General features: G+C 38.8%; 1 protein-coding gene across 1 annotated transcript; it reads left to right on the top strand.

The window, feature by feature from the left end:
* The first annotated feature begins 529 nt into the window (after nucleotides 1-529).
* perp (p53 apoptosis effector related to pmp22) lies at nucleotides 530-11,334 on the top strand. Its single transcript, XM_015048701.1, has 3 exons — nucleotides 530-1,210; nucleotides 7,184-7,324; nucleotides 9,623-11,334. The coding sequence occupies exons 1-3, from the start codon at nucleotides 1,009-1,011 to the stop codon at nucleotides 9,829-9,831; spliced, it is 552 nt and encodes a 183-aa protein (XP_014904187.1). The 5' UTR covers nucleotides 530-1,008; the 3' UTR covers nucleotides 9,832-11,334.
* The last annotated feature ends 565 nt before the right edge of the window (nucleotides 11,335-11,899 follow it).

Raw genomic sequence — 11,899 nt, forward strand, 5'->3', positions numbered from 1 at the left:
GATGGGATACATCAGTCAGCAAGTGTACTTTTCTTCTTGAGCAGAAAAACATGTGGAAGAATCAAGATTTGAGCAAGTTTCACAAGAGGAGCAAAATGTTGAATTAGATGCCTGGGTGACAGCATTTCCATTAAATTCAAATTGTGCGGGGGTATTTTTACGGGCAGCAATAATTAAGCATAAATATCCAAAATATAAAACAACCATCTGGTATGAACCCACATATGTCTTTTGTGTCATGTCTGAGATATTTATCTGGAGCATATCTTCTCATAACATCTTGCTGTGTATATTTCGAAACACCAAATTTCTTGTTGCTTTTGCAACTGATTGACGATTCCCTGGTATACACCACCACGTGACACCACTCCCCTTTCTCTTGCAAAAAATGTCACACCCTTGGGAGACTCCCATTTGACTCAGTCCTGACACCTTCAACTGTCACCTGTCGCTCTTTTCATTAAACTTCCAGGGACACTTTAGTTATATGTAAGGTGTCTCTAAAAGTTAGGTAGCTTTTTCTTTTTATCCCAACTTTTGTGTGTTAGAATGTGCATTATTGATGTCAAAGGAACTGAGTTTATTGTGGAGCTAGTCCGCCATCTTGTGGCAGCTCCTTGCGCCGCAGCGTCCGTCTGTTTGATGTTTTTTCGTCTCTCTGTTGTCCCTCATAACTCACCAACTTGCGCCTTTAAAATACCTGCCGCGTGTTGGACGGAGTTCAGCTTTACTTTTCATCCGTTCAGATTTTAAAAGGGTTCAGTCGCCGTGTGTAACCTGACACTGGGGGCAGGACTACCTTTCTGCAGCCCAACCCTTCTCCAAAGGGTTGTCCTGGCTGTCGACTACATTTCTCATTCGGGTGGGGCAGGTTTTCTTATTTACCGTCTGATTCTTCGCGGTGTGAAAAGACTCACAGGACACCAGCAGACGCAGCTCGAACGGACTCCCGGTTTATTTCATTTAATTTCTTTTCCCCGTCCTTCTTCGTACACCTTTTGATCAAAAATGTTCCGCTGTGGGCTCGCCTACCCACGGTGCAGGTGGGTCATGCCCCTGCTGCTGCTTTTCGCCATAATTTTTGACATTATTGCCATCGCGGCCCAGTCCGGGTGGATCGAGGACCGGGAGAATACTCACTACTCCAGCATGTGGAAAGACTGCCGATGGCTGGGTGAAGAGTCGGACTGCTCGAGCCTCATGGACCAGAGTAAGTCTTGTTTTTAGGGACGCACACAAACTGCTGTTTGAGCTGCGTTAAACTGTAACCTGAGAAAGCCTGAGATAACCAAAAACCTCAGGCTGGGAAGGTCCTGCAGGCAGGCAGTCAGCCAAAGTGAACTTTGGTCTCCCCTCTGTAATTAACTTTTTTTTATTTTTACTCCCCTCATTCTTCACTCAGAGATTTATAGCAAAGAAAGGGGGGTTTCACAAAGAGACTAGTTAAGATTTATTGTATTATTCTAAAGTTATTACTTTACTTGAAGTTTTCCATTTTTGCAAAATACTTTACTTGTAGAATAAAATGCTGGAAGTGCACTGATCACACTTTTTGGGGGTTGATTCCTACGACACAGAGACAAATTAAACATGAAAACAAACAAAAATCCTCCTTTTTAATGTGTCAGTCAGTCAACCAGTGGCCCGTTGTGTTTTTGAGTTAAAAAATGTTTAAAGTTGACAGGCAATTTTAAAATATGACTTGATGATTATTGAGATTGAAATATTAATACCTGAACATCAACTATAAAGTCTTAAAAAATGCAAACATTTTAAAAAGACTTAAAAGAAAATAAAAAAGCAATGCTTAGCCTGGTGGGGGCACAAGAAAAACCTGGTGGCCCGCCAGGCTTATAATACACTTTAACTGATTCTTGCTAAACAAAAAACATTGAACCTGCTATTTGTTGATGCTTTTACAGGCCAAACACTGATGTAAGTTTATTGTTTTTGATGGATTTAATGAGCAGAGAAACTTTCTGCTGATGTTTCAGTTTTGGATCCTTATAGCTCAACAGAGCCAGTCATGGGGAACTGGTTGATTCTTGGTGCATCTCAGGCTTTTGCTTTTGTTTAAGGATCTGTCAAAAGATGGGAATTGACTTATCAATCGTGGATCAAAAGATTGGTGTGACTGCATTTTTGGGAAATAAATAGTATTCCAGGGAGAATATGTTTATATTTTATGAATTTAGAGTGAGAAGGGGTTGTCATAAAACAACTAAAAACATTCAAAAGGGGCTGTGTTCAAATGAGTATGTTAGAAAGAATAACATAAAACATTTTGATCAAAATGTCAAAAATAAATAAATACATTTCTTCCAAAAGGGTTTTAATGTGAAAACACGTCAACTCCAAAATATGCTACCAATCCAAACCAGATGCTATCATCATGAAGGTATATCAAGTTTTTAAGATCTTTACAGTTCAAAACCTTTAAAATGTTCCTTAAATCTTATTAATTAGCTTTTTAATGAGATGTCATAGAAATTGATGGAGTCACCAGAACTTTCTCTGGTTGTCTGGAGCTCACAGTAACACAGTAGTCCCCCTCTCCTACCTGTTGCTGCGCAATGCTCGTCAACTGGCCGAAAGAAGAATCTACTTCAAATCCTTTAACACCCATTTTCCATGTCAAAAAAAAAAAAAAAAAGATGTACTCGTGTTTGAAAAATATTTCCACTTTCTCAAACTTGGACGGTTGTGGTTTTTGAAATTACAGTCGCGGCACCAGCCATGCTTCTTACAGCAAGCTTCCCGCAGCATGTCTACTCTGACTTATGAACCAGTTCATGTCTATGGTAGTTATTCTTGAGTTAAAATACAGTGATTCTGTGAGGAGTGAAAACAACATGGCAAGTCATTAGCTTTTTAGACATTTGCTGTGAAGCTTGTGTTTCCCTACCTCAATGAAAGAGGCCAGGCTGACAAGAAAAACTTTTACCTCTCCAAAGAAACACACACGCAAACAGAAAAAACAATTCAGTGCTTCTGTTTCAATATCGTCATCTGCAGACTAATTTTTCCGTTAACCAATTCTCGGCCTGGAATTGGTTCCAAGCCAAGAAAGCAGGAAGACAGGTTTGTACCAGCCTGCTCAACATGCAGATGAGAAGCAGATTTCAAAGAGGCTGACTTGCTAAAATCAGATATGATCATATTTATAGTTTCTCCTTCAGTGGAGAGGGCCAGTCAGATACACATGCCTCAGTGTCACACACTCAGGACAGTGGCTGTGAACAGAACAGACGTCTGTCTGCTGCGCAGGTTCGTGTTTGAGTTTTCCGAACCCTTTTCTTACCATCAAACGCAGCGATGTTGCTCCTCCATCACGACTCGATACATGTCACTCACTTTTGAAAACGGCAAGCTGCAACACGTCGGGATCTGCTGAGAACATCCACGCATATTCATTTAATCATATATCACAAAGAGTCCACACTCACAATTTAACATTCGGTTGTTCATGAATACAGATACGCATAGCAACAGCATGATTATTAATTAGTGCGGTTCTGTTCGAACAATCGGTATTCCTAAAATTTTAAATCACATTGAACTTTAAAACACTATTAAGTAAGAAAAATTTTGTGCAATCAGGGATCATGCTAATATCATGCAAGTCTTACAGAACTGGTTGTCCAGTTAATAAGAAAAAACAAAACCTCAGTTTAGTGAAGTTTTCCATGTTAACATGTTGTTAGCTGTTAACCGGAGCAAAAGTATGGACTACGCACGCCACACTTTTAAGATTTTTTCCTTGCAGAAACTTCCTCTCATAATTATGCACAACTGTGTGTTGCAAAAACTGTTTTGGGGATATCAATACTTTCTTAAGTCATTGTGATATGTTGAATTTTATATTTTAGGCTTTGATAACTTTGTGCTTTTTTTTCCCCCTGACTTTTTTTTTTTTTATGATCGACAACCCAATTATCTCTCTGAGAAATAAACACAGGACATAATGACAACATTCATTAGTTGTGGCAGGAACATCTGAGAGGCCTGTCATCTTTATCAGTTTACACTAAACATTGGAATAAAACAAGAAGTTTTTAATTGGTTTCTCATACCATTTCTGTCTGTAAGCCAGTTTCACAGAACCAACATCAGCCGCTCCAGCCTCGGTATTTGATTTTTACCACATTTCATGAACTTGTGTTTAGTTTGAACTGCCCTCTGCTGCTGTTTTGGGACGATCCCCTCTGTTGCCTGAGTCAGTAAAGCGAAAGATAAGAACATCTGCCAGAAGAAGAAGAAAAAAAGAAACTTGCTGGATAAGAGAGAGTTGTTTTTTTTCCTTGGAGGTCTTAATGGTTGAAATACTTGTAGGGTCGACCCGACAGGCCGAGGAAACGAGCCCAGCTGAAGTGTGTGAATAAGAATGTTTTCAAAGACCCTCAGTGTCAAAGCGCTGAATAGGAGGAGAAGCTGCTCGTCCAGATAATGTGGCATGAGAACAACATGAACCAACATGTTTTCATGCTTTTAATAAGAGGGCGTGTTTGGAAAAAGAAAACAAATTATGTAAACACATCTTCATTATGACTCATGGCTGCCGGGTACTGTTCATTAGTTCCCTGGAAGTTGCCAGACGTTTGTGGTCCTCTTCACTATGAAATTCAAATGAAAAAAAAAAACTGGATTGATAAAAGACGGGTACTGTGAGTTGTACCGAACGTTTTCCATTTCGGAAAGATTTAAACTTAGAACCGCCTGTGCTGTGCTGGCAGATTAGATTTTTGATATACTTAAGCAATTGTCTGTAAACTGGACTAAACATGTCCGAAAGTTTTGAAAATGCGTAATTTTGTTTGCTCAAAAGGAAAAAAAAGAAATAATCCCGTGTGAATGTTCATGAACAAACACGTCTTTGCAAAGCTGCAGCTTTATTGGTGTGTAAATAGTGGCATCTGTTGTGTAAAGGTGCGTAAGGGCAACATAAGTCTTACTCTTTTATTGGAAGGAGAAAACGTACGGTAAACAGCTGAATGACATAAAGTTAGAAATGAAAACGGGAACAGACTTCACCCAGAAAATTTCACAACTCATTTTATTTTAATATTTTATAGTTATGTTTTTACATTGCTGATTTAATTATTATTATTAATACTGCGATGTCACAGATTTGAATCTAAAATTTTATAAAGAATTACAAATATTGTGATATTATGATAAAATGATAGTGTTTTTGTGCCAGACGATAATTTTGAATCTTATTTGGCTAAATTTGTACTAATTCTTTAATAGAAAATGTCTGCTAAAGAAATCACATCTGTCTTTAGAGCTTTTCTTTTCTAGTGGCTAAAATATTGATTGTAAAACAAAGAGTAATTGTTCATTTGTCTGTTTATTGTTCACATTCGTGACTGCAGAATCAAATATTTTCACCATTAAAATGAGTCTTTGTTCGCTTTCTACAATGTCCGACCTGTATTAACAAATAGAATAGCTAATTTTGGAGGGGAAATGTATGGTGGCCCTGAAGGGCAGAAAACCATCAACAAATCACTAAACGCAACTACAAATTGAAAAACGCAACACATTCAAAAACACAGCATTACCTAAGCACAACTACAAAAGAAAACAGTTGCAGCTTTATTTTACTATTTTAGATTTAGTGACGTCCTATCGGATTGTTGCACATTTCAAAATGGCTGCCAGTAGAGGATGATGATGCTCCTTCTAGTCTTTTTCTCAAACCAACCGTCACACCGGGTCTCCAGTTTTTACTCAATGTTAGTTTAAAATAGGGTTGCATAATGTCAGGAAAACATTTAACTGCTATACTATTACAGAGAATTGAAATAATAATTCAATTAACCCACATTTTCTGGATAATTTTTCCTTTACTGTTGCTTCCTCTGTAAGCTCCAATGCTTTGGCTACTACAGATTTACATCCAATACAGGAGATGAGGAGATAGTCGGCCTACTAGGTGCAGAGTGTGAACACCTGCTTGAAATGTAATATCCTATCAAATATTGCATCTAACACACTAGTATTGCAATGAAGAATGTGAAAGGTAGTTTTAAACTAGAGATGTGCAATCTATCCATAAACTAAGCTTTTGGGTTATAGGAAAAAGACGTGTTTTTTGCTTCTCCTAGCTGTTTTTTTTTTTTTTTTTGAAAATTAGAAAACTGCTAAAATTGCAATCACTATCTACCAGGCAGAAAGTTTACATTTGCGTCGCCATTGTTTGAAGTTTTTCCTCCTAGGCTTTTGCCGAAATGCACAAACGGGAAGAAAGTAAAGACGATGCGTCTAACTTGACAGTTTTGAACAGTGTCGTTGATGAGCTTGCATGCAATTTAACCACATCCCGCAGGGCGCGGGAGGACTAAACTAGTAGAACTAGCTGGGCGTGTTCATGTATGAGGAAGAAATGCCTGTGGCTGCAGCAAGTCAGACATTACCTGAACACAGAGTGAGCAACGTAGCTGTGAATAATTTAAGGGTGTGGGTTGATCCGGTAACAGGAAAACAGCTTTGTTAAAAATACAGAACAACTCGATTATTAGCAGTAGATTTTTGGATTGGGCCCTACTTTTACGTTATTTTTTTTAAAGCTCAACGTTAAACTCAGCTCTATCATTAATGGATCCTATCCTTTTACTCCTTCTGCAGGCAACATCTGTTTGGGGAAAAACGTATGAGTCATAAATCTGCGCATTTATCAGCAGCCCGAGTTTTTACGGCTATTTGGTTGGATTTCAAACTGTTCGTCCCGTTCCCAAACACACAGAGGGAGGTGCAATTTCAAGTAGACATCAGCAAAATAGGCGGGTGTGGCGTCTGCGTGTTGAAAGCACACAAGCCTTCTCCATCAGCCTCAATGAGTTCATGCAGTTTTGCATGAGAACGTGTCGCAGCAATGACAAAGGAACAAACTGTCTGACATGCGTTCCACACACAGATTCATTTATTAAAAAAATTTATTTACGAAACTGTTTCACAAGACGCTTGCTGTGGGATATTTCTTTACTATGTTTAGGGGATATTTATTACATATTTTACTGTAGTTGGGGATAAAACTGGAGGTGTTTTATTGCTAATATTTTCTTCCTGAACTCTGAGAGTTAAAGCTGCTGACTTTTATGTGATGAATCTAGCTGAAATTCTGTCTTCTTGGGAAAGTTAATAATTTTTTGTTTGTTTGTTTGTTTCCTGTGGACTACAGGTTGGGCTCGTGCCGTGGCAGCTCTGATGATTGTTGGCCTCATCATCCTTGTCCTTGCTTTCATCATCTGCGCCGTTAGCATGTGTACTGAACCTTCTTCGGGCCCTCTCATTGCCAGTGGAGTTCTGCTTTTTATTGTTGGTAAGCTTTACTCACACATGCACAGAAACATATTTGCATGATCATTAAGTAACAAAATTTTGGTACTCAGCTGTTTACAAACAGGAAGATTCTGGTTTAGAGATCAGCGGGGGTCTTTTATTGTTTACTCTACGTGGTTCTTCTGTTCGTTTGGGTTTTGTTCTGAGTCTAGTTTACTCCTAAATAATAAGGACAGATTGTGAGAGAGAGTATCTCACACAATCTCTCCAACATAAAGATATCCACCCACTGACATCGACATAGAATCCCATCTACTCAAGTAAAGTAGAATAAAGACTGCAGCAATCACTTTGCACAGTAACACAGTGCATCAACTAACGTGATTTGGTTGATGCACTTTGTTAAAGGCATTACAGCCGGTGTTCTATCTGTGCTACTAATTAATCCGTCCTACCTTGTGGTAGTGTGAGCTTTCAGTCTGCAGACCTTACGTACACCAATGTTACAAACTTGCCTAGACTCCAACCGCGCTGTATTGCGTGGTTTCCCACTCAGTCAGCTGAACCGTCCCCAAACTTTCCACAATCCTTCATATATAAGAAAAGAACATCCTTGTTATCAAAAACTGGAAAAACAATCCCTGCTTTGTAGCACATGAAAGCTGAATATACTGGAGTGAAAGAGACTGCTGCGTATCAAACATTTAGACATAAATATGTACTGAATGGTCTGCCAAAAGACACCCTGTTGCACATCCTGAAGTCTTTCATGTTCACTAATGAAAATAGATATATTTTAATGGTATTTGTTGATCCGCTCCCATGTTCAACTAGTTTTTGAAACTTTTGTTAACTTTTTCTTCTATTTTCTATCTAAACTTAAATCCGAATCAGTTACATTTGCCAGGAACCGGTTTGTCTTTTGGGGCGGAAGAACTTGACAGAGTTTTATTCTGACTTGTGAGACTGTTGCTGATTGAATACAAGGATGTTTGTCAGGAGAAAGGTCAAACGTGAGCATTGTTCTGGGAATTTGCTCAACTATAAACAGTGAACTGACCACAGCGGGTGAAATATTATGAATGTAAAAGAAGGAGGTTAGGAGGAATGACTGCAACTGAATGCTAGAATTAGAAATAAGGATAACTTCTGTCTAATTAAGTGGGATATGATGATGATTAGGGAGCAGCAGAGACAATGAGAGGGTTAAACACAACATCCAGTTTGGTGTGATGCTCTCATAGCAACAACTGGCTTAATCTGTTTTCTTTGACATGAGTGATCCCAGGTAGAGCATGGGAACAAAAAGTAAAACAGAAATGCGATTCTCAACATGCGTCACAGGGCCAAACTAGCAGGACATGGAAAGTGTTTAAAAGTCTGCCACTTTGTTTTGTCAGAGGCAGAGTTTCGGCTTAAACTCGGAAGTACAATAAAGTTGGTGTTTCTGATTAACCTAAACTTAACTTACCGGTTAAGAAAATGTCTGTCAGATTTTATTGAGAAACAGCCAAACTGCTAACTAAAGAAAGATTGTATGGATTGATGGCCATTCAGCCAAGGACTATCAACAAACTCCACATTTTGATTTGTTTAAGTGGCTCTCACACAGTCACGTGAAGGTATTTTCCACACTCCGCTGCTGAAGTCAGCAGCAGTGATGTCTGCCTGCCCAGATGGCTGTGTGACTAAGAATGAAGTCAATGTTTTTCAACGTGTATGAATAATTTGAAATGAATAATAAAATGTTACGGGGTGCATTAAGTGCTATCCAGACACATAGCGTCATTTGATAGCATAATGACTATCAAAACCTTCTATATTTTCAAAAATAACTTTGCATCATAACTGATCCCCTAAAATTGGGTCTCTGTCTCTTTAAGAACCTCGATAAATTCCAACACTCAGCACTTCATCACAACGATGAAACTGAACTGAGAAACAGTTCACATGTAGACTAGCAGTTTCACCAGGTGTTTGCTAATTCCTCTGTTAGGAGGAAAACTGCCTTTTTCATCCGAGACAGTAGCTAAACTAACTTTCACAGAAACCCAGCCACTGTGAAAGTTAGCTAGATAACTGTGAAAGTTAGCTAGAAAGTTAGTTAGCTAATTACAGTTGGCTAACTTTAGTTAATTAGTTAAATACTGTAAGTAAAAGTAAATACTGTGAAAGTTTCACTTCCTGTGAAAGTTTAGCTAACTTTCACAGAAAGCTATGGAAGTTAGCCAAACTTTCACAGTATTTAATTACTGTTTTTAATTACTGTTTTGATGAGGGTTATTAAGTTGCTTCTTGGTCTTTAACACTGATCAAACATGTTCGCCTGTTCCTTCAGCGCTCCTCCAGTTCATCGGTCTGATCATCTACCCCGTCAATTTCAACGACAGGATCTTCGAGGGCGAATACGAATACACTTGGGCCTACGGGTTCGGGTGGGGCGCCACCATCATCTGCTTGGGCTGCAGTTTCATCTTCTGCTGCATTTCTTCTTGCATACCAAAGATAAACGGAGATGAGAAGATCGATTACTGTATCACTCGTTAGTAGCGACAGAATCTCCCGACCCCCCCCCCAGTCACAGTAGTTCCCCCCACCCCCACTTCTCTCTGTCACTGAAAACTAAAATTTTGTTCGACACTGGAAGCATTCCTCCCCTACCATCCCTGAACAAAGTGGACTGTAACTGGGGACCACCCTAACTTTAATGCACACAGATCCTGATTTTAGATTTTTTTTCAGCATCTCAACCCCCTCCCCCCCCCTTTTTTTTTTTTTTTTTTTTTTTTTTTTTTTTTTAACAAAGCTAGACACTTTCCATATTTTTTCCTCAGAATTTCGCACACGGCAATTCTCAAAGCAATAACACCCAAGTGCATTTATCTTTAAAAGAGTTAGTTTTGTATAAACCACAAGCAATCCAGAATTATTTTTTTTGCACAGGATAAATGAATGTTTATCACCCTACATTGTACCGTGTAATTTGACAAATATTGGGTCTCCATAGTGTCATTAACTCTGCAAGTTTAGCCTGGCAGACAAAGGATAGGAAGGCCTGAAGAGGCTGAATGTAATCTGTACCATCAGAAACGTACATGTTGGTTAAAAAGTTTTTTTTAAATAAACCTACAGTCTGTCTCTTTGTTTTGCTGCGTTTATGTGGTAAAGGCAAGAAATGCTGTGCTGCGTTTGAATGCAATTGACTTGTCTTGATGCTGTAGTAGAATTAGAGATGTTCTGAATTCACATTGGTGCACATGTTTTAGTTAAACTGTCACAGAAATACTCCAGATCCCTCATTGTTTTTTGTTATTACATCAATTAATTATATTTAAGGACTACAAGAAACAAAACCAAAATTAAAAAAAAAAAAAAACATCTTAACACCCTGAAACATATTACAAGATCCACACTGCCATTGTTCAATAAGGATGTTAGTACTGGTTAAAAGGGAACAATATGCATTTAGATTATTTTGTTTTTAATGTTATATTCATGTCAGTTACATATGATCTTTATGTTTTTTTGTTTTTTTTTCCCCTGAATTTTAAGAATGCCATAGAGGCGTTGCTGGTTTGGTGATAAAACACTGACCAAAGTTTCCAACACTATGACTCACTGTGTGAAAAGAAACTGTGCCTTTGTGTTTTCTCTGTGGTTAATCCTTGAGCGTTTCATTCTAGTGGCAGAGCTGGTTTTTACTCACGCTGTCTGCTTCGTGCCAGCACCAATCTGCTCAGACATGATCAGGCCTCTTTGTTAGATTTATATCCTGAATTTCTGACGAACTCTGCCGTTGGGTGAGTCGGTACTTCAACTGATGCTTTGTCTCTCCAGCCTGGAGCTGCTTAGCTTCATGTATTTTATTATTTTGGTAGAAGTTTTAACCATTAATGGGCATAAGTGTTTGTGTTCAGTGTGGGTTTTTCACTGTAAGTCATCAGTGCTTTACTGTATTAAAAAGAAATCTAATATTTTTCTTTCTGTACTCTGAGGTATTTTTGGTAAGTTGTGTATTTTTCAGCAATAAAGAGTTTTTATGTAGAAGAAGTTAAGTACTTTTTTTTCCTCTTTATTTACCTTAAACTGACTGTGTTGTTTTAAAATGCGAGACAAATATGTTTTGACTGCTTCTACGACCGCATTTTATTTCATTAGAGGACGTAATAAAGCTGGTCTGGGGTGGAAAACGTCACATAAGGAATGAAAGGGAGAGTTAGTACAAAATAGAAACTAATATTGAAAAGGAGAGTTGGTACGAAATTTGTCAGAACTCTTAAATACAGATCAGGTTCCTGCTCTGTGTTTTATTATTCTGCTTGGGGTTGTCACCACTCCAATGAAGGAACAGATGATGCATAGCATAGGAATGTGCCGACCAGAGTCATAGATAATGGAAAGCACACACACCCAAGAGGAGCCCCACCTTCACACAGCACTGACTGACGATTAGATTTTGCTCGGCGTGTCCCGACGGCTCCGCTTTCCCAGAGAAAAACGGGGGGGAGACAGGGGAAGGAAAGTGACATCAAGGTGAGACATGGGGCGAGGAGGAGGAAGAGGAGGAGGGGGAGAGACACTCACACAGAAAATGTGCACACGCCTGAAAACTCAG

The sequence above is a fragment of the Poecilia latipinna genome, unplaced genomic scaffold, assembly GCF_001443285.1.
Source record: "Poecilia latipinna isolate Pla-1442-1.1 unplaced genomic scaffold, P_latipinna-1.0 Scaffold898, whole genome shotgun sequence".
NCBI lineage: Eukaryota > Metazoa > Chordata > Actinopteri > Cyprinodontiformes > Poeciliidae > Poecilia > Poecilia latipinna.